Source organism: Protomyctophum bolini (assembly GCF_963924005.1).
Source record: "Protomyctophum bolini genome assembly, chromosome: 4".
NCBI lineage: Eukaryota > Metazoa > Chordata > Actinopteri > Myctophiformes > Myctophidae > Protomyctophum > Protomyctophum bolini.
The window spans coordinates 19,659,535-19,682,863 of NC_137865.1; the positions used below are offsets into that span (position 1 = coordinate 19,659,535).

At 42.0% G+C, this 23,329-nt stretch overlaps 1 protein-coding gene across 5 annotated transcripts in view; it reads left to right on the plus strand.

Annotated features, from left to right (window-relative positions):
• The first annotated feature begins 401 nt into the window (after positions 1-401).
• Positions 402-23,329, plus strand: part of LOC308313653 (receptor-type tyrosine-protein phosphatase eta-like) — a 53,628-nt gene continuing 30,700 nt past the window's right edge. For all 5 annotated transcript variants that reach the window (XM_080760895.1, XM_080760899.1, XM_080760900.1 and 2 more), the window contains exons 1-4: positions 402-623; positions 21,509-21,530; positions 21,703-21,897; positions 22,553-22,807. In XM_080760895.1, coding sequence (XP_080617021.1) covers positions 546-623; positions 21,509-21,530; positions 21,703-21,897; positions 22,553-22,807 — 550 coding nt within the window. In that variant the 5' untranslated portion in view covers positions 402-545. The remainder of the gene's footprint in view (positions 624-21,508; positions 21,531-21,702; positions 21,898-22,552; positions 22,808-23,329) is intronic.

A 23,329-nucleotide genomic window follows, 5' to 3' on the forward strand; every position in this document is an offset into this window, starting at 1 on the left:
TTACTCAAGTAAAGTTTTGAATTCCACTTTTTGGGGGGATAGATTATACCATAGTTATTTTTTCTTTGCACGGTCAACTCCAGAGTCCAGATAGCACAGTCACGCGCGCACATGTGTGGGTGAGTGTGTGTGTGCGTGTGTGTGTGTGTGTGTGTGTGTGTGTGTGTGTGTGTGTGTGTGTGTGTGTGTGTGTGTGTGTGTGTGTGTGTGTGTGTGTGCGTGCGTGTGTGTGTGTGTGTGTGTGCGTGTGTGCGCAGCGGAGGGTTGAAACTTTTTGAAAGTGACGCGAGTGGACACACCGCTCCTCCCCGTTGTAAGGGGACAGAGAAAACTTTCCTTCTTGTTTCACGCATGCCACTATTTGACCAAACAACTTGACCGAGAGAGAGATAGAGAGAGAGAGAGAGAGAGAGAGAGAGAGAGAGAGAGAGAAGAGAGAAGATATTTTTGTTGTCGTTTGTCAGGAGGAGTGAAGACACATTTTGGAAATGAAAGCGTTATTCATCGGGTAGAAGAATCGCTCACTTCACCCTCCAAACAGCATCATGAAGCGCCTGTCCCACCACCACCACCACCTCAATGTTGCACTGAGAACCCTTCTGCTGTGTTATACACTCCTCAAGGTAAGACACGAAGACAGCTTCTCATGGATATCATATCACATTGATTTGTAAAAGCATCAGAGAAAGACGCAGGTGTTGTGGTTTGAGTATTAAGACAAAGGCAGCCTTGTATTTGCGTCCTCTAAAGGCTACGTTGAGCCCACGGGGTTGCACCGCACCTGTTGCATTAGTAACGTTCCCTCAGTGGGGCTACTGTTGCATCAGGTAACTGGTCAGATAGCCTGCCCTATAGCCTACCATCCCAGGCATAAATTAGCATGTAGCCTATGAATTCTGAATTTCTGAGCTCATATTGAAAATACAGATGTAATGACTAATGAGCTATTAGGCTACTATACACAACATGGTGACTATGGGGACACAAAAGTGCTATTTTTTATTTTTTTACAGATGATGAAAGTGTCAGTACTGCTGTAATGATGAATAGGCTAATGGTCCTTTGAGAATTGTAATAGATTCAAATTTATGTTCAGCAAACTAATTATTGTAATTATGCTGCCCTGACCTTCAGTGGGAGACTGCTTTAACAATGGTAAAGCCCTTTACTGGAAAACAGACAGAATACATTAAACCTAATTATTTAAATAAATAAATAAAGTTTATTGATACATCTGCTTTAGGGTTTTTTTGTTTTCAGTATTTCGGTTTTATGGGCCAACTTTAGGCTACACTCTTGAGGTGCTTATTGTCATTTTTATGGTTGTGAAGATCACGTTTTAATTTAAATTTTAGTGTAATGCACTGTCAAAAGTGTCTTTGCACACCTGAATTGTGACAGGACCAGGTGTGTTATTTAAGGAATAAAATACTTGCACTTGCTCAATAAAGAGTATAGGCAACGCTTCGGTCAAGGACTGCCACTTAATCACATATGACCCACCCGTGTATAACATCCTGGTACCCTATGCAATACAAGTGGCTGGACACTACAAGGACCGTGATGAATGTCTTTTGACTGAAACTTTTATTGAATATTGTATTGGCCGTGTGAAGTGCAAGTGTCTTTTATTCCTTAATGGAGAATGCCACACATTTTCAACATTTTACTATGTCATAAATATACCTTAGAGCTGTTGTGTGGAAATAATAGAAAAAAGGTCCCCCCCCATTCTGTGTTTCCTAGAACTGGAGTTCTGAAAAAAATCATTAACATTGTGAAGTACATCTTGATGACATCATCAAGATGTACTTCACAATGTTAATGATTTTTTTCAGGTGTTCCAAATTATAAGGAACACCTGAGATTTTGGACAGTATACATTACACTAAAATAATAAATGTTTTGATGTTCACAACCATAAATATGCAAAAAAGAAAACACCTCTATAGTGTATAATACTAAAGTTGGTCAATAAATCCCAAAACACTGACAACTAAAAAAAATATATACATATATAATATGATATAACATATTATTAATATTATTACTATTTATATATAAAATTAATGTTTTGTTTTTAAATCACTGACATCTTAGTCATCTCACTAAACTTTATTTATTTATGTATAGTCTTTTGTTCTGTAAAACGACTCAAATTCATGACTAGTGTCCAAAACCCTGGACCTACCGTACCGTAGGCTACCAATACCTATTCAAGAACTTTATGTGTGAATCCTGTATTTTATTTGCATGGCTTTTGGCTTTAGGTTTAACCTTTAGTTGAATGTGTGCGCTGTTACTGCGTGACAAGTCTTTACACCACCAGGTTTTTGTAAATGAATGCCTTACTTCATCATCCTATACAGCATCACACAAAAGTATAAAAAGTAGCAGAATTACAATCTCAAAACGCGGCGCCAAGCAACGTGTTTCGACCTTGTAGATCTGCTACTTTCGATACTTTTGAATTTAAATCCTGAAGTAACCATTACAAATGGCCGGTGAATTGTAGTCACAGACCCACCTGTTCTCATCTCAGGGGCCTTTCTGGAGGGAGGGAGGGGAGGTATAGGTAGAGAGGATGTGTTCTCATCTCAGGGGCCTTTCTGGAGGGAGGGAGGGGAGGTATAGGTAGAGAGGATGTGTTCTCATCTCAGGGGCCTTTCTGGAGGGAGGGAGGGGAGGTATAGGTAGAGAGGATGTGTTCTCATCTCAGGGGCCTTTCTGGAGGGAGGGAGGGGAGGTATAGGTAGAGAGGATGTGTTCTCATCTCAGGGGCCTTTCTGGAGGGAGGGAGGGGAGGTATAGGTAGAGAGGATGTGTGTGGCCAATGCCAAGGGGTCCGCAGTGGACTGTCACTCTGTCACTGGGAGGGAGTGTATAAGTAGGCTATAAGTACATGCATTATAAATGGAACAGAATTGACCTGTAGGGTCCATTTGGTCCCATCTGTATATTCTCAGTTATATGGGCATCCTTGAAATGAAAAGGTTCGAGAACCAATATATGCTCTATAGAACAGCTGGATTGGCTGCCGTTATGCGTACAGTAGTACTTGCTGTCACGCATGGGGTGTGAATTAGACTCGAAATCTGAATCAGCTGTGTTGTCACATCACATCTTCCATTTGGTTCTGTTTGTACAGCTAGGGCCACTATTACAGTACCGTAGCTATTTTCAAACACATTTCGACTTTCTTTGAAAACAAATGTAGACATCTTTAACACTGCAATCTTGTATGGGGGTCCTTGACTTGAAAAACTTTGAGAACCACTTCCTTAGGAAAGGCTGATGATGAAATTTGGTAATTTATCCAGTTGATAAAAACATTAATATTATTAAGTCTGCTCCCTCCAATTTTGTCAGTCTGCAAGGATCTTTACTGTACATTGAAAATAGCTGTACTCTCCTGTACTGTACTGTACTGTACTGTACTGTTGTGTTGTGTAGTGTAGTCGTGCTGCCTGGCTTTGATGAGAGGAACTAATGAACCATGAGTCATACAGATACATTTTGCAAAGCCTCTATGAAGAGTACACAGTTGTCAGTGTGCTCTAGCACAGAGCCTCTCTGGTACACATGCAAATGTGAGGCAGCCAGTCGCCATGCCATGCCGTGGGTTTTAATCCTGTTTGGGGGAACGTACATTAACAGGTGGAAATGACAGGGCTTTTGATGTGGACTTGGTGGGAATTATTATCAGATTGGATGTTGAGGGATAGCACATAATTGTACTGTGAGCGTGACCAGGAGCGCAAATGCCTGTGTTGGCCCGGGAAAAAAATCAGTCAAGCCCCAAAACGTGGGGTTATGGTTAGTGTTTGGGGTCGGACTGTTTTGGTCACAGTATGTAACATACAGCATACTGTAGCCTATATAACACAGCTATTTGTTTAAAATGTGTTAAGGAAGTTGTATACTTAAAGGAAGTTGTACAATTAAGGAAGTAAAACATGTATGTCATGGCCGTTAAATTTCATGATATCACTTTATAGGTGGTATCACTGCATCATATCCTATGAACACATTACCACCTGAGACAAGACATCACTTTATAGGTGGTAACACTGCGTCATACAGTATCAACACATTACCACCTGAGACAAGTCAGTCTGTACCTGTGGAACCAGGAAGAGTTTCTTGTCCCAAAGCCAGAGGCCAGAGAGTTAACCTCTTAAACCCTAATATGGTTGACCGGAGTGAAGTCCCTCAGGGCTCTATCCTTAATTCCTTATTTTACTTCTTCATGTCGTAACCTTGTGATCGTTCCTACGCATCATGGAATAGTGTGTTTCAAATGGGAAAAAAAACAAAAACATGCAAAATAAAGTTGCAACTATTCCAGAGCTTTGAAGCGCTACAGTGCGCCGGTTTGCTCCTGGGGGACTCTGAGATACTTTGAGATACAATCACTGAAATCAGGGCTGCATTCTTACTTCTAATGTAGCTTTCAAAGTCTGATTAATGCCCTCCCCACCCCCCGCCCCAATCCCATCCCCATCTCTCTCTCTTTTGAGAGTGTATGAGGGTGCATGAGTTTGTGTATGTGCGTTTTTTTCATGGAAAAAATGTATATGTATTTTGTTGTGGGTCCAACCTACCTACCTACCTACCTACCTACCTACCTACACCTACCTACCTACCTACCTACCTACCTACCTACCTACCTACCTACCTACCTACCTACCAACCAACCTACCTACAAACCAACCTACCTACCTACTTACCTACCAACCTACCAACCAACCAACCAACCTACCTACAAACCAACCTACCTACCTACTTACCTACCTACCAACCTACCAACCAACCAACCTACCTACCTACAAACCAACCTACCTACCTACATACCTACCTATACCTACTTACCTACCTACAAACCAACCTACCTAACTACCTACTTACCTACCTACGTCTGTCAGTCAGTCAGTCAGTCAGTCAGTCAGTCAGTCAGTATAGAGGCCGAGGGGGTGCATCAGACAGACATCATGTATGACAGATTGGAGCAGGGAGGGATAAAGTATGTCAGTAATCAGAACAGTGAGAGGTGTGGCGTGTCACCATTATACTCCATGGACTCATGGGAGACATGCACAGGGAATGGGCCGGCACCGACACCCTGGATCACACAAGCAGACAGTATCCATTTAACCCGTTAAGACCTGAGCTAGGCTGATTCTACAAATGCCTTTTAAAGGATCAGTAGTGTGCCAAGAGCCCCCCAAATGGATACGTATTTTTGGCTGCTGAACCGTTACAAATAGATATATAAAACACTGACGTACTGTAGGTATAAACGGTATAAATCAAAAGAGTCAGGAATATTTATATTTCTTCATGTAACAGATTATAGTTATGTTATGAATAGGAATATTAGATTAGCTAGAAATATTCCCATGAATAGGTGTTTTTTTCCGTATCTATTATATACTGTAGCGGTGTAGCCTGTCATTCATAGGCTTCTGTAACGCTGAAACCTACAGTACTACATACAGTATACATAATTGCAGTCGGAAACGCCAAAATGTTCATTTTTCAGGAAATGAAAATTAGGCCTATGCATTTTCCAAGAAATTAAGAAAACCTTATATATTTAAAACAATGCGTGCCGCATCAAAGTTGATATTGTGACTTTATATATTGTCAATTACTTGTATGAGAGGTAGAGAGGTGGTGGAGTTAGCTGATTTAGCAGACAGCATGAGAGGTAGAGAGGTGGTGGAGTTAGCTGATTTAGCAGACAGCATGAGAGGTAGAGAGGTGGTGGAGTTAGCTGCTTTAGCAGACAGCATGAGAGGTAGAGAGGTGGTAGAGTTAGCTGCTTTAGCAGACAGCATGAGAGGTAGAGGTGGTGGAGTTAGCTGCTTTACAGACAGTTTGAGGGTCCAATGGAGTTTTGTATGAAGCGCTTTGTAATACCTTTCATTGGTTCACTATTTTTTCAACCAACACACAGAATAGCATTGATTTATGAAAAAAAATCTAAAACCTAAACTCACTCACTCACTCACTCACTCACATACGGTGGACCCTGTTGTAAACAACTGTAATGCTTTATCATGGTGTGGTCCACAGTAACAGTTTTTGTGTTGACTTGTGCTTTCGTTTGAAATGTACCCATTCTGCATACTGTGAAATAAAATGTTCAATCAATCAATCAATCAATCAATGTCTGTATTGCAGCAGGGTCTTTGTTGTACCACCATGCAATGTGGGATGTTAGACGTTAATTATAGGCCTACAGTTCAGAGAGAGTGCGTGCAAAGATGGCCTAACACATCACAATAAGCACCCAGGAAAAGTACATTGCTTTGCATGAGTCTAGCCTTCCACCCTCTCTCTCTCTCCCTCTCTCTCTGTCTCCGTCTATCACTGCCCCCCCTCTCCCTGGCATCTGCATAGATTGGAAATGTGTTAATGTTGGGAAAAACTGTGACGTTTCTATCAGTGGCACTCATCTCGGAACAAGGAAACACGGTCCTTGCTTACTTCCACTAATGTGAACAGGTCTATCACTGGACTATACTGACACTCAGTGTTGTTTTTGGCAGCAACATTTGAATTTTTTATAGTCATAGTCTTTTGAATCGTTTTCGTTTAGTTTTAGTCACATTTTAGTCACCTGGAATGTTTTACTGTTTTAGTCGACTAAATATCATCGACTAAATCTACAGTTGATTTAGTCAACTAAAATGTATTTTGGCGGGCCTTGGTGCCGTCATAATGGCAGATTTTACACTTTTACACAATAGCAAGTGTTGCTATTTTCAGCATGCAACCAAACTGTAAAATGACTTATACTGGATCTCTTGTCCACTATAGTCCCTCCCTAACATTTTAGTCTAGTTTTTATTTTTTTACGAAATTGTCGATATATTTAGTCTTAGTTTTAGTCATCATAGCTTAGTTTTCATTTTGTTTCTACTTAGTTTTTGTCAGTGAAAAAAGGTAGTCGACGAACATCGATCGTCTTAGTTTTAGTCGATGAAATCAACACTGCTGACACTGCAGTCCGCTAACGTCATCAATAACTGTACATAAAAGCATATCATTGTTGTCAGAAACCTATTATCCCCATATTCTAAGTTTTTGTATTTTTTCGTAAATTAACGCCCTGCTTGATCAAACTACAGCATGCTGTAGTTTGATTTTTTGATGTTTTGCTATTTTTTTATTTGAACCCAGAAAAGTAACAGTTTTGGACATTCCACCCGACAGAGATGATATACTGTATATACGCTCTCTCATAATATAATAAATGTCTCTAGACAGTAGAGACATTTGACTAAGTCGCTCATGCATTAATCCTAAGAATCAGATTTGAATTTATTCATGATGACGCACGTGGCGTGGCAGCATTCAAACTTAAAATTCAAATTCAGAAGCCAATCCCAAATTAAGGTCTTGTCGGCTGTGTTCCGACCGACGTCACAGGCCTCCCTGTGTCCATCCATGCTAGCATTGTTGGATTCCGATATGGAACGTCACAAATCCAAACTCTGGCTGTGTGGAGCGCTGTACCCTCCCCTGACTCCCCCACGCTCAAACCCTCCCTCAGCAACTCCCACAACTCCCACAACAAGACCGTTACGTTTGTAAGTTACATCCCCCGAAAAACACGCTTCTTGCATTTAATTTGACCCCTCTGACTGGAGGCCTTGCATGGTAACATCATGACAAAGAAACGCAGTCCTCCCCATGCAGTGCTCATGTAAATGAGACAGTCTGGCTCCGCTCGCAGCCTCAAAGGCCTTATTGTCAACAAGATGATAATCTTTTTATCAGTTGGCCAATGGCCATGAGCCACCATAGCCAGGCCGACGCATGATGAGAAATATTGCGTCAGTTTTTTTTCACTTCTTTGTATCCTCCCCCCATCCACACATAGCCCACTTTAGGGAGAGATTACAACAACAGTGGCATAATGAAGTTTGGAGAATGCCTGTAAGAAGGGCAAAGTCGTCAAATCTTTCCTCTGTGAAAAAGACCAAATGTCATGGAAGAACGCATGTGCTGTAGAATCACTGACACTTTTCTCTAGTTGAGATTAAGGTGAGGACTGCACGTTACAGTGAGTTGAAAATGATATGTGAAAAGCACCTACACAAAAGGCGGCATAAAACACCACATACGCATATGGAATATTGTGGTTTAAATGAGGTGAGGAGATAAGTTGCATACTATTAAATACATTTGAAGCGTGACAGCGCTCTGGTTTGTTCGACTTCTGTCTCTGTCACGTTCCCTGCACCTCTGCAAGTGACGCTACCATGATGACACACACGTACAGCACATTCTCACACACCTGACTTTACACTCTATAGCGTGGAATCGTCTGCGTGTAAGTGTCTGGCTGTGAATGTGTGTGTGCTTGTGTATGTATTGAATCTTCTGTGTCTCCCATCGTGTCACATTGACTTTAAGCTAAAGAGGAAGAGTCGTACAGCACAACCTGGTAGATAGGTATCTATATCAGCACCCAGCCAGCCAGCTCACAGCCTTGACCTGACCTGCACTCAGTGGCGGAAAAAGTGCTCGTATATTTTACTTGAGTAAAAGTATCAATATATTCAATGCTGCATTATAGAAATACTCGGTTTAAATAAAAGGCCGGAATTCAAAATGTGCTTGAGTAAAAATGAAAAGGTATTGGCATTAAAATGTAAAAGTACTCATTGTGCGAAATGTCTCGTTTCACAAGTTCAAAATGTATTTAAAAAAATCTCACAATGCGTCGTGTTTTTTGTAATAATAATCAAAATCTACAAAGTAACTATAGGAACTAAAGTTTCCATATAATTGTAGTGAAGTAGCCTAAAAGTCAGTACCTCTGAGATGTAGTGGAGTAGAATTAAAAGTATTGCAATTTGGAAATACTCCAGTAAAGTAAAAGTATGCATGGGGACAGTACAGTGCATAGCAGCTCAACTCATTTCCATAGATCCTGATCGGGCTCTTGATAGCACTTAGTTGGACTCTGTGGGAGTCTGGGATGCACACACCAATACAAAGGTAGTTTGACTCTGTGGGAGTCTGAGATGCACACACCAATACAAAGGTAGTTTGACTCTGTGGGAGTCTGAGATGCACACACCAATACAAAGGTAGTTTGACTCTGTGGGAGTCTGGGATGCACACACCAATACAAAGGTAGTTTGACTCTGTGGGAGTCTGGGATGCACACACCAATACAAAGGTAGTTTGACTCTGTGGGAGTCTGAGATGCACACACCAATACAAAGGTAGTTTGACTCTGTGGGAGTCTGGGATGCACACACCAATACAAAGGTAGTTTGACTCTGTGGGAGTCTGGGATGCACACACCAATACAAAGGTAGTTTGACTCTGTGGGAGTCTGAGATGCACACACCAATACAAAGGTAGTTTGACTCTGTGGGAGTCTGGGATGCACACACCAATACAAAGGTAGTTTGACTCTGTGGGAGTCTGAGATGCACACACCAATACAAAGGTAGTTTGACTCTGTGGGAGTCTGGGATGCACACACCAATACAAAGGTAGTTTGACTCTGTGGGAGTCTGGGATGCACACACCAATACAAAGGTAGTTTTTTTTTTTAATGATCAGTACTTTATTTGGATTTTTTACAAATACAGAAAATAGAAAACAGGAAAAACAAACACAAGCAACAACAACAGAATACGTATGCATGGACATGTAACACAGAAACATAATATAAAACAAGGATAGACAAGATAAACAAATAAAAATAAAAATAAATCAAATTCAAAGTTTAAATTAGTTTACACGACCAAACACGCAGCATCACCAACCGTATCATATGTATACTAATACAGTAAACAATCAAAAGGGCATTGCCTGACCATGGATCACACCAAAGGACCTGCAACATGACTAAGGAACACGTTCCACTTCGAATCATATTTATCCAACTGATTATACATCTTAAAAGATAACCTCTCCAAAGCAGCCACAATACCAAGCTGAGTGAACCATACATGTGCTGGAGGCAAATCCTCAGACTTCCATTCCTTAACAATGATTTTCCTGCCCACCATTAATGCTGTATGAATCCAGTCAGCTAGAGGTGCGGGGAGGGGTTTTACTGGCGATGGATCACCCAGAATAAAGAGAGCCGGTGTATAAGGAATATCCTGGTTTGTGATTTGCATTATATTCTCATGAATAGCAAATACAAAGGTTGTTTTGAAGTAAGCAAAGTTGCTGTTTGATGGTTCATTATTTTCATACTGTTGTTACGTGTTGTTGCTTTAGTTTATGGTAAAATGTAATGTAAAATGGTAAAAAACAGTGCTATGACGATCTCGAACCCAAGCCAGTGAACCTAGACAATTGTATGAGGGGTAAGTGTATAGTATGTTATAGTGAATGTATGGACTACATCTGTATTAGTCACAATTGGATTAACTAACGGGTCTGTCTGGTTCCATTTCACTCTCAGAGTTAAATTAACATTGATTTTACAATATGAATTGGGGGTCCCAGAGATAGAAATGCCATTAAACGGGGGTCCGTAGACTAATGCATGTCAAACCGGGGGTCCTTGAAATTAAAATGGTACACTGCTACTGTAGAGCCTTCTCTTATGGGGGTCCCTGGCATATCTTTTCAAATGGGGGTCCGTGGGCTAATAAGTGTCCATTTGTGGGTCCTTGACATGACACAGTTTGGGAACCACTGATTTAAGCCCTATTAGGTGGAAATAGGCAATCTACAAGCTCACAAAGTGTCCTGGCATGATGTGTTCTGCACTCATACAGTATATTGGCTACTTTCACTATTTAAATGAATAATAACACTAATCAACCAAAAGTGAGTAAGTGAAAAGAGGATAATGATGGGTTTTTGTTTTCTTATTGACGTAATTGTGATTTTTGTCTTAAATAGCTTATCATCTATTCTAGTCAGTCTGAGTCATTTGCCTGAGTCAACTGTTTTAATGAATACATTTGAAGCCTATAGTTTGGCGTCAGGGCTCTGTCCCTATTCATTCCCTGTAACATTAACATTAAGTTGGGGCATGGCTAGGCGTGAGCACTGAGCAGGTTAGCAGCGACGCACGTCCGCACAGCAGGAGAGGAGCCAGGAATGAGCAGGTAGGCAGAGAAGTTTAAATAGCAGCTTTGATCAGGTAAAGAGCGTGCATGTGAGATGTGATTAGTCACCTGATATTGCAGATGTGCTATTTTCAGCATGCAACTAAGTGTGAAATGACTTGTGTGGACTGGATCTCTTGTCCACTAGTCCCTTCCTAACGTTTTAGTGTAGTTCTATTTTATTTGTTGACAAAATCGACAGTAAATTTAGTCATAGTTTTAGTCATCATGGCTTCGTTTTTATGTAGTTTTTGTCTGTGAAAAAAGGTAGTCGACGGACATTTTTCGTCATAGTTTTAGTCGACGAAAACAACACTGGTCCAGATAAATGTATATTGTACATACAGTAGAAGAAGCTAAGAAACACAGGGGAAGTGAGGAGGAAGTGATGAGGAAGGAACAGAACATTAAGATCTCAAGCGTATAGCTTACAGCAGTTGTGCCAAGGACCCCCAAATTCATCTGTATTTGGCCTGCAGACGGCAGAATCCTTTTAACAGCACAAAATCTTGTATGGTGGATCCGTCGCACAGATGTGGGTCCACTCCGCGGCCAAACATCTATTCATTTGGGGGTCCTTGACATGACAACGTTCGAGAACCACCAGCTTACTGCTGCAGTACAATCAGGCCAGTTCAAAGAAGGCCCAGGGGTTGATTTATTATCCGATGCCGTGTGACTCTCCTCTTCCTTCATTATGGCGGTGGAGTCATAACTCTGAGCATAATGACTGAAAGGTTGGGCTGTATATTATTGCAGTGTTATCAGGGAGGGTCTCTGGGTGGGTGAGGGAAGTGCCAGGATGTTGTGCTTAAGTCCAGAAACAATGAGTCTACAGTGTGCCTAGGTCACTGTGTCTCATATCTTAGCCACTGTTCCACGTAACCACTTCTGGTCCATGGCACAAGTACAGGTGGACCATGGGGGGAAAAACGTTATATAAAATAACCACTAAGACGCCCTGATGGCGAGAATGTGCACGCATCCGTCTGGGTGACGGCAGACGACAGACTTGGCGAGCGCTGGCGCTTTGGCATGGGGGGGTCTGATGATCATATGGAGTGACCATTTATTGAGGCGTGATGTCACGAGGGTCACGCCTCGTTAAACAATGTAGGCTACACACTTTGGAATGACTTAAACATGGAACCTGCAGCATTACCTGTGAGTAATTAATTGTATATGTGTTGGACGTTTGTAGTGGTGCTAATAATCGAGCACCTGCTGCTTAATGCTACAAATACACTGTGTAGCTTTGCATCTTTGTATCTTTTGCATCTGCCAGTGTCTGCAGCATAACGTTGTGGCAGAGTAGAGTTCTGTCCCTCAAATGAACAGTTTGGATCTACAGTCACCTGAAGGACTGGATGTTGAAATAAGGAACATGAACTTGAACTTGTACTATCAGTGGATCTGACAGAAGAAGAAGTTCAAACAGGTTTTGCTGATCGTGTTTCCCTCCCCATGCTGAGGGGAAGTTAGGACGCACGCACGCATGCACGCACACACGCACGTACACATGCACGCACGCATGCACGCACTCACGCACTCACGCATATCCTCACATTCTAATGAATCATCCTTTTAGAATACCATATTACAATATCTGTCTGTGTGTGTGTGTGTGTGTGTGTGCGTGTGTGCGTGCATGTGTGCGTGCGTGCGTGCGTGTAGAATTCCACTTTCTTCGTGTGGACCCAAAAGGCCAGCAGGGAGGGACCCGCACACACACACACACACACACACACACACACACACACACACACACACACACACACACACACACACACACACACACACACACACACACACACACACACACACACATAATGTATTACAAACAGTTACAAACAGTTGTTTGGATTGAAGTCAGATAACATAATATTCAGCTGTTTTGTGTGTGTGTGTGTGTGTGTGTGTGTGTGTGTGTGTGTGTGTGTGTGTGTGTGTGTGTGTGTGTGTGTGTGTGTGTGTGTGTGTGTGTGTGTGTGTGTGTGTGTGTGTGTGTGCGTGCGTGCGTGCGTGCGTGCGTGCGTGCGTGCGTGCGTGCGTGCGTGCGTGCGTGTAGAATTCCACTTTCTCTGTGTGGACCCAAAAGGCCAGCAGGGAGGGACCCAGCATGTCCCCTAATATTCAGCCATTACGTAACAGGGGGCAATTAAAGGGGTCGGACACAATGCCGTTCCCCGTTGTGTGTTCTGTTTAGGGTTATCAGATCACACTATAAGCCGTTTAGGTTAAATAGGCTGATCCTTGTGCAAACAAGCTTTTAAGGTGACATTCTCAATTGTTTCTGGACCTGGCTCAGGCTGTTATTACGGAGGAAGGAACTTGGACGCTATCAGCAGGCCAGCAGAGAGGAGGACAGGACCGTTTCAAGTGAATTATAAGGCTTGATGTAATGTTTACTTAATATTTAGCCAGAGGTGGAAGAAGTATTACGTTGTTTTTTTACTTTGGTAAAAGTACCATGCATGCAGTTCCACGATATGAAAATACACACGTTACAAATAAAAGGGCTGTATTAAAAATTTCACTTGAGTAAAAGTACAAAAGTATATCGGCATTGAACACTTACGATTATTTTTCGAATATCCAATGATAATCTAAATCTGAAAAGTAACCAGTATAACTGCAATTGTAATGGAGTAAAACATACAATATTGGTAGAAATAATACTGTCCACTCAGTGAGTGGGCAGAGTTTATGGCCTGGAGTCAGGCTAGAAGTATATACTTTATTACTTTATTGAAAAATGTGACATATTCAAGTTAAAGTAACAATACATTAAGTTGAGCTTAAGTTCAGCACTTGGTTGCTTTCCAGAAGTGCAGCCCCCCCCCCCCCCCCCCCCCAGTGCTTGATGTAATGTTTACTTAACGGTCAGTACAGCCATTTCCTCTCCCCCGATGCAGACTGGCCCTGGCCACAGGCCACAGATACAGAACACACTGCACAAGGGTCAGTCTCTGGCTGAGTGATTCCTGGCCAAATGCATTTCAAGATTACCATTAAATATCGCCTCTGTCGGGTGGAAACCTCATGTGTCCAAATCGGTTACTTTTCTTTCGGGTTTTTTTCAAATGTTATATCCCACAATTTTGTAACCCATTTTTTCACCCAGTGTCAATTATCTAATGTAATCCTGGGCGCTACACTTCCTCTGCCAACCTGGGGGGGGGGGGGGGGGGGGGGCAACGGACTGACCTCATGCTTCCTTCTATGCATGAAGAGTCCAAGCTGCTTCTTTTCACCTGACAGGGGAGAGTTTCCCCGGCCGGACGTAGCGCGTGGAAGGAACACGTTATTCCGACCAGTTCCTTTCCCCTCCATCAGGCGCCCCGGCTGGCCAGGGGGAGGTAGTTTAGAGACCAGGATTACGGCATGTTTTTGTGAGGGTACCTACCCTAGGGTACACGGGGAGAACATGCAAACTCCACACAGAAAGGCCCTTTGGCCAACCCCGCCTCGGGTATGGGCACTGATGACACGGAGCAGGGAACACGCCCCCAGCGCCCACCGTGTCCCCAGCAGGAATCGAACCCAGGGCCTTCTAGCTGTGAGGCGACAGCACTACCGACTGTGCCACCGTGACCCCCAAAGAAATCTGTTACTTTTCAAAAGATTCAAGCTTATGGGATCTGCTACATTTGATGCATTTTTTGTGTGTCGCTGTAGCGTGTTAAAATAAGGGCGTGTTAAAATATGGAGATAAGAGTTTTCTGCACAACAGCACAAAATGTCTTCTCCAGTGGAGACCTGCAAATGAGAGGATGAGTGGATATGAGTGGTTAGTGAGCCCGCCTGCATGGGGAGCTGTAGTGTCCCTGAGCAAGACCCTATGCCATGCTCCCCGAGTGCCGCCCAATGACCGTTCACTGTGTGATTATAGGATAGGTAAAATGCAGACATACATTTCACAAAACACACCCAAAGGAGTAGGGACCAATATTATTATTATGTATGCCTTTATCAAAAAACATACTTTATTAACATGTTACTACTAGATTGTGAGCGGAGAGGGGTTGAGGGTACAGATGGGTGGCACACACTCACCAGATGACTGGTGGCATTGGCATAACGTCCCAGTGGATTACTGAAAAAATACAAGAAGAAAAAGACTTGTCCTTCTTTGAACTATACATTTCAGTATTTCGTCTCTGTCGGGGGGAAACATTATGTCCAAATCCAAATCTGTACCTTTTCAGGATTCCAATTCCAAAATATCTAAAGTAGCAGATCCTCAAGCTAGAGCCCCGTTTCCAGCTGGCGGATCTGCTACTGTTGATGCTCATGTGTGACGCTGTAGTACCGTATGATCAAGTAGTAGAGCATTCATTAGCAAAATAGAATATGGAGATAAGAGGTTTCTGCCTGCCAGACAGTGCAGCTTTTTCCCACGTGGGAGTGGAAACATGGTCTATTTCTTCCCTGACTCATTGTCGAGGCTCAGTGGTTTCTGTTGCTTCAGCCAGTTGTTTTATTTATTTGGTCAGAAGTAAATAAGAGGCAGCACTAGAAATGGGCTAAGAATATAAACATAGATAAGACATTTGTAGCAAAATGAGAGGTTGTCATGATAAGTCAAAGTAGCATTACTAGCACAGTCGTTCTGAACCTTTTCCATGCCATTATATATGTAACAGTAAAGCCACATCTGGAAATATTGTGTGCCAGGGACCCCCCAATGAGGGTTCCAAATGGACCCTTACAGCGAATACAACGCTTGCCCCGGGTAAAATCAGGCGACCTCGCCACCAGGTATTCCTAAACTTAAACCTCAGTAAAACTATGCCTGAACCTAACCTAGCATAAACACAAAGCCATTTAGATTCAAAATCAGACCATGATCTGATGGTCTGAGGTTGACACTAATGGGTTTGATGGGTGTACTTAATCCCCTCAAAGGTAATCACACTTTAAGCATTGACCTCCAGTAACTTACCTCAGAGGTGACAGAAACTTTAGAAACTTTTAGTGTTTCTAGTAAGACTAACACTCAATCAACAAAGATGGCGAAAGCAAACATTCATTGTTCTGTACTTATACATACAATAGTATGGTCAAAACAGTCCTTAAACCAGAAACTTAACCTCAGTAAAACTATGACTAAACCAAACCTTATTCCTAAACTTAACCTCAGTAGAACTATGACTATAATCTATGCCTTTTACCCCAGTAAAACAAATTCAAGAATACAGTGGCGGTCCGCGAATGCAATGGGGGCAAGTGTGTTTTGTGCCGAGCGTTCCGGTTACCCTTATACGGGTCTGTAACTCTGACATTATAGAAATGGAACCAAATGGACCAAGTGTCGGTTCGTTTGTATGCCGCATTGCCAACAAACTCTACAAAATACTTGAGTACATTGTAGAGTAGTACACACCCACAAACTCACATGCTCACGCACACACAAATCAGGCATAACTCCAACCATAAAACTAAAACTATTACTAAATCTAACTTCTAAATGCCTAATCCTAACTCTAAAACTAAATCTAAACTGAATCTTTTTCCTAATTGTAAGCCTACCAAAATGGTCCTCACAATGTCTATTTCTCATATACATTTATTATGGGCACGCACGCACGCACGCACGCACGCACGCACGCACGCACGCATGCAACGCAAGCACGCACGCACGCACGCACGCACGTATACAACACAGTACACACATACATAGGAAGTAAAGGTCTATTGTGGCCTGTATGGCTTTGTGGGAAGTGGAGTGCATGTACAGTATATAATGGAGTAGACTATTATTATAGCCTTTACATTCACTCACAGCAGAAGTCACACAGACATGAATTTCCTCAAAATGCACAGTTTGTTCCTCCAGCGTGCGTTCAAAGTGGAACTTTGACACAGCGTTTTGAGGTACTTGATGTAAGAAGTGTTTCCGTCGTACTACGACTACACTGCAATCAATGCCGGTGGTGTTACTAGTTGAAAGCGACATATTTAAATTGTTAAATTGTTATTGTCGACGAGTGACGCCACCAGGAACAGAACATTGATTGGGCGTTATGATCAGGTCTATAATTATATTGCTCGCCCAAAAAACATTGAAAGCAACATACAATAGCGTCATACATCTATGTATCTAAGTATAAATGCACCATGTCTCTGTGGCCCCTTTTCCACCAGTTGGGAACCGGATCAGTTCTTTTTGGTTCTTAGTCTATGAGACAGAGCTCCAAAATTGGGACATTAATTATGAATTGAGTGTGCAAAACCATACCTATATTAAATTGTTATCACCATGAAACTTCCCCAGTTGATTACTTACACAAAGACAATGATTTATGGTTTTACAAATCTAAAATCTTTAAATATGCAAATTATGCATTATATAGGAAAATATCCAAAATAAATTACAATATGAAAAATCTACTACTGTGGAAGAGTTATCATATATTAATTTACATATATTGATCCTATAAACAATTTAATATAGGTATGGTTTGGAATGTAATGGCAATGGCATCAGGATACATACAAACCTTTCTTCTTCTTGGTGGCTTTTGCTAAACAGAAGGCATGACATCACCCCTGGTCTCTCAGTTTCTAAAATAGCATCCCCTCCCTCTGTCTGTCTGCCTGTCCCGCGAGAGCGCCACGAAAGAGCGCACGGACCCGGCGGCAACCCCTCGTCAAAGTGTCCCACTGTGCCCCGCTGTGTCCGCCCCGCCGCGACCTTCAGAAAGAATAGGGCCCCGGGCGGGGTAGGAAGGGCGTAGGGAGGGCAGGGAAGACTGCTTTCAACAACCTATAGGACAAGGTTGAGGAGGGTTAAAGACAGGAAGTGTCATAATGGAACATTTCCTGTCCCAGCGGAGGCTACCGTCTAGAGTAATCTGATCTCAATCAGGTTGCCCATAATTATGCACTAATATGTTCTAATACGATTATTGTTCTGTGAAGTCCATTTGGATCCAATGTTAACACTTAAGCCCCTAGTATACTGCTATGCTCATACTCAAACAATGGTTTGTAATTTAAATTCCCAGTTTGATATGCATTATTTACTGTAGGCCACGGACCCTCATTTGATTACATTTTTGATCTCCGGGACCCCAATCTACACTATAAAATCCTTGGTCCGTTTGATTCCATTTGTACACTAGCTGCATTCTATAAGTTCACAACAATCTAGCTCATAATGTGCAGGTTGCATGCTGAAAATAGCAGATCTACAAGCTCACAACACGTTGCGCTGTGACGCGTAGTGAGCTTGTAGATCAGCTATTTTCAGCAAGTGTAAAATCAGCCATTACGGCGGCATCAAGGCCCGCCAAAACACATTTTAGTCGACTAAATCACCTGTAGATTTAGTCAAAAAGAATCTTATGATATTTAGTCGACTAAAACTAAAATGTGACTAAAAGTAAATGAAAACTATTCAAGAGACTATATGACTAAAATCAAAATTTGCTGCCAAAAACAACACTGGTGCTGGTTCTGTTCAAGCGGTGATTAGGTGGATTACAGACGTTACGCACACACAGAGACGTGGTGCATTTATAGATACATTCCACTCCCTCACACAGACCAGAATATACCCTGTGATCTAGTGTTGATTTTGACATCAAATTTAGATTTTGTTTTGCAGTATTCTGAATAAAATTTCTGTTTAGTTTTAGTCACATGAGATGTTTTAGTTTTAGTCTAGTTCTACAGTTAATTTAGTCAATTAAAATGCATTTTTTTGCTGGCCGTGATGGCATTGAAATGGCTCATTTCTCTTAGCTGCATGCCGAAAATAGCCGATCTACAAGCTCACAACGCGGCGCAGCGTGACACATTTTGATTTGTTGAAGAAATTGTCAGTATATTTTTAGGCTTAGTCTTAGTCATAGCTTAGTTTTTATTTAGTTTTGTCAGTGAAAAAAGGCAGTTGACAAACATTTTTCGTCATAGTTTTAGTCGAGGAGCTACTGTGATCACCACTCGCACTCACAATCCTTTCCACTCCAACAAACTTGCACTTGTGATGGGGGCGTGGTTTACTGTACTGTACTGTACTGTGCATAGCCTTTATCACAGGTACACAGGTATTGTAATGAAGGACATTACCTAAAGAGAGACCATGAGCTGTGTTGACCCTTCATGTTGAGAGGAGTTAATCAATGGCCTCCTGCATGGGAAGAGTCACAGGCAAGGAATGGATATGGAATACTGGAAGCCATGTTGCCATGTCCACTTATTATAAGCACACTTTGGGCTTGTTTTTCTGTAACGTCGCTTGTAAATATCGGTAGTTTTGTGGGTTGCACTTGCACACTTTGTGCAAAGTGTAGTTTGCTTATTTGGGCTTGCTGTTTAATGTTAACTACAATAATATATAGTGGTAATTTTCATGTCCCCCCTCAATTAATATGTATATTTATCCGCAGTTCCCCATCTGACAATATGTTTGTGACAGGGACCTACAACAATTACAAAAAAAATTAAGATTATTTTAAAATAGCAGATCTACAAGCACACAACGTGTTGTGAGATTAAACTAATGTTGATGCTACACGACATTTTTTTCTGGTGATGTCCTGTAGGCTATGAGTCACTTCTTTTGGGCTTGTTGTAGACCTATCTTTTGCTTGTTTCTCTCACAATATCTGGCAACACTGCTGCTGATGCTACAAGTTTAATGTGTAACTTCCTCTAGTAAACAGACAAAGAAAGCGGCGTATGTGGAGGGGTAGGTCTGTTTGGTTTTCACTAATCATTAAGGTGGAATGAGATCTGTGTGTGTAGGGAACCAGGAAAGTGAAAACAGCGTGTGAGGCAGAGGAGAAACATGGAATTTGAATCCACCTCCATGCTCAATGGACATTTGTGTGCGTGTGTGTGCTCGCGCGCGCGCGTGTGTGTGTGTGTGTGTGTGTGTGTGTGTGTGTGTGTGTGTGTGTGTGTGTTTGCAAATGCGCGTTTTTTTAAGATAGCTATAGTACATATTTTGAATTTGAAATAGTTTGTCACAGAGGCATTCATTGTTCGATGGGGGAAAAACTCTTCCCCCTTTGTGTAGGACAAAAATAGCAGATTTGCTCGTCCACATATGACGTAATTTCTCCATTCATTGTCAATGGGAATTTAATGTGTGTGAGACGAAAATCTACACTGTATAGCTGAATATAGAGGGGGCTAGCGCCCCTCAAAAATACATCTGAATATAGAAGGGGCTAGCGCCCCTCAAAAATACAGAGGGGATGACATTTTCTTACCCACATACCTTAGACTTAGACTTAGTTCCTCCCGTTCCTATTGGAACATTGGGCGACGAGTCCTCTCCATTTACTCCGGTCTCTGGCGACCCTTCTTGCTCCGTGCCAGCTGACACCCATCTCGCTTAGGTCTTCCTTGGCTGTCTTCGTCCACGTCTCACAGGTGTAGGTCGCTGTTGGGATGACCACTGATGTAGAGGCATAGCTTGGTGGCCGTAGAGTTTGAGAGCCTAAGCCACATATAATGTATGAAAAATAGCCAAAAATAGCCCATCTACTGTACAAGCCCATTGTGAGCTTCTAGATTGTCTAGTTTTGCCATTTCTTTATAAATAAAGATAAATATATATATATATTACAAATATTGGTTTAATGATGAATGTATTTAATTCAGTCTGATCAGAAGCAGGGATAAAATGTATTCACCGGCCCTAAAAATGAATCACTGTCTCCAAACCCATCCCTTTTATAATCATCCGCTGTCAACCTATAGGAATGCCTGTTTTGTAGGTTGGGACCCGGTCTGCATGTGCAGGGACGTGCAGAGGGTGGTAAAGAGGCAGTGGCTGAAGTCCCGTAAAGAGGGCACTTTTGGACAAAAATAGCTGATCTACAAGCTCACTTGTGAGCTTGTAGATCAGCTATTTTTGGGGCGCTACCCAGCACTCTTTATAGCTAGTGGAGATGCGGTGTAACGACATGGATTTTGAAACAAATTTGTTCAACGCAAAACACTGTGTTCAAGTTCAGGAGACTTCGGGAAAAAAACAGACGGGTAAAAGGGCCTTTGATGTCTATGTGTGCACGTCCCTGTGCATGTGTGCAGGCCAGGCCAAGGCAGGCTCTCAGCCTGCCTTGGAGCCTGCCTTGGACTTGAACTTCCATGAGCGGCCAAAGGAAGCTGTCTTTTTCGTTTCTTTAGACAGCTGGTGGATGGCAGAATGCCAGGCAAGCTTTTACGGGAATCTGGCCGACGCTGCAATCTACTGCAAGCTTATTTCCATCCACCAGCTGTCTAAAAAAACAGAAATTACGCAAAAGACAGCTTCTTCTGTCCGGCATGGAATCTAAAGTGTGCTCAGACCTACTGACAGACAGGTGCCAGTTGTGACTGTAACTCAATGCTGACCTCTGGTGGTAAAAGCTAACTGTTCTCTTCCCTCTTTCCCCTGTCATCTGCAGAGCTCCAGAGCAGAATGCAACAGTAAGTATTTCATAGTTATTCAACTTGCTTGAGAAATAGGCTCTCATACAGTAGGTTTGTTTTATACAGATTCATGAATTGTAAGCCTCTTATAAACCAGATGTTGTGAAACCTTTTTGCTCATTTGTGCAAGCACTTTTCTTTTCTTTTCTTTTCTTTTCTTTTCTCTTAGTCTCCAGTGTGTGTGCCGGATTTAAAGCATCGACGATAGCAACAGACAATATTGTCTTAACGGCAATTGGCTTAAACTGCACCCTATCTATCAACAACACCATTCATGCACCGCCAACTATAACCGCTTTGATTCCTGGTGCCACCTACGAGGTCACCTACACATGCCACAACTGCTGCAAAGAGTTCACAACGAGTGAGTGATCTATTTTATTCAGTCCTAGAATCAATGTATATAAGCAGTCGTTGTCAACCTTTTCTGGACCAGGTGCCCACGTGTAAATCTCCAAATGGTTCAGTACTCTCTGTCAGTGTTGTTTTTGGCAGCACATTTTGATTTTAGTTTTATTCATAGTCTCTTGAATAGTTTTCATTTAGTTTTAGTCACCTGGCATTTTTTAGTGTTAGTCTAGTTTTAGTTGAACTAAATATCATAAGATGTTTTGTGAAATAAATCTACGGTTGATTTAGTCGACTATAATGTATTTTGGCGGGCCTCGCCCTCCAAAATACAAAAATAGCAGCTCTACAAGCTCACAACGCATCGCAGTGCGACATGTTGTGAGCTTGTAGATCGACTATTTTCAGCATGCAACCAAGTGTAAATTGACTTATACTGGATCTTTCGTCCACTAGTCCCTTCCTAACATTTTAGTCTATAGTTTCTATTTGTTGACGAAATTGTCAATATACTTAGTCTTAGTTTTAGTCATCATAGCTTAGTTTTCATTTAGTTTCCATGTAGTTTTTGTCAGTGAAAAAGGGTAGTCGACAAACAGTTTTAGTTTTAGTCAACGAAATCAACACTGCTCTCTGTCTCTCTCTCCCACCCTCCTGTTTTGTACCGATAGAGCCCATGGCCGTCAGGGACCTTCATGTCACTGAAGTCACAGAGTCCTCTGTGTCTCTGAACTGGACCCAACCAGAGGGACAGAGCTCCTCCTATGTGGTGGAGTGGAATGGCGGTACTAACAGCACCACCACACGGGTGTCGCATGTGGCCATTGGTGGTCTGAGGGCGGGCTTTCAGTACACGTTCAATGTAACAGCGCTGGCTAATGACAACCATACTGGAGGAACAAGCACCAATAAGACTGTATGCACAAGTAAGTATAGGCTACGCTCGTTTTGATTGTGGCTCGTTGCTGTCAGGGCTGTGGGCAATTAACAGACAATTATATTCATACCGATGTTCACAAGCAATATCAGACTTATTAATTAATCTCGCTTATGTCTGTTCATTGAACAAAACATTTTCACCTGCAATTTCTTATATATATCGTTGGGTTTAACAATAGTCAGACTTATTAAATATGGATCTCTCTTTCTCTCTGTCTTGTAAAAGTTTAGAGACTTTTTAGTTTACCTAATTGTGCTTTAAAATAGTTCCTTGTCAGAGGATGTCTTAGATTTTAAGACTAGCAATATCTTATAGAGGTGATGACAAAATATGGATGGATCTCTCTCTCTCTCTTTCTCTCTCTCTCTCTCTCTCTCTCTCTCTCTCTCTCTCTCTCTCATGTTGCACTGACAGAGCCTGAAGTCATCAGGAACTTAAATGTCAGTGAAATCACAACTTCCAGTGTGTTTGTGAGCTGGACTGAGCCACTTGGAATCATTGTGTCCTA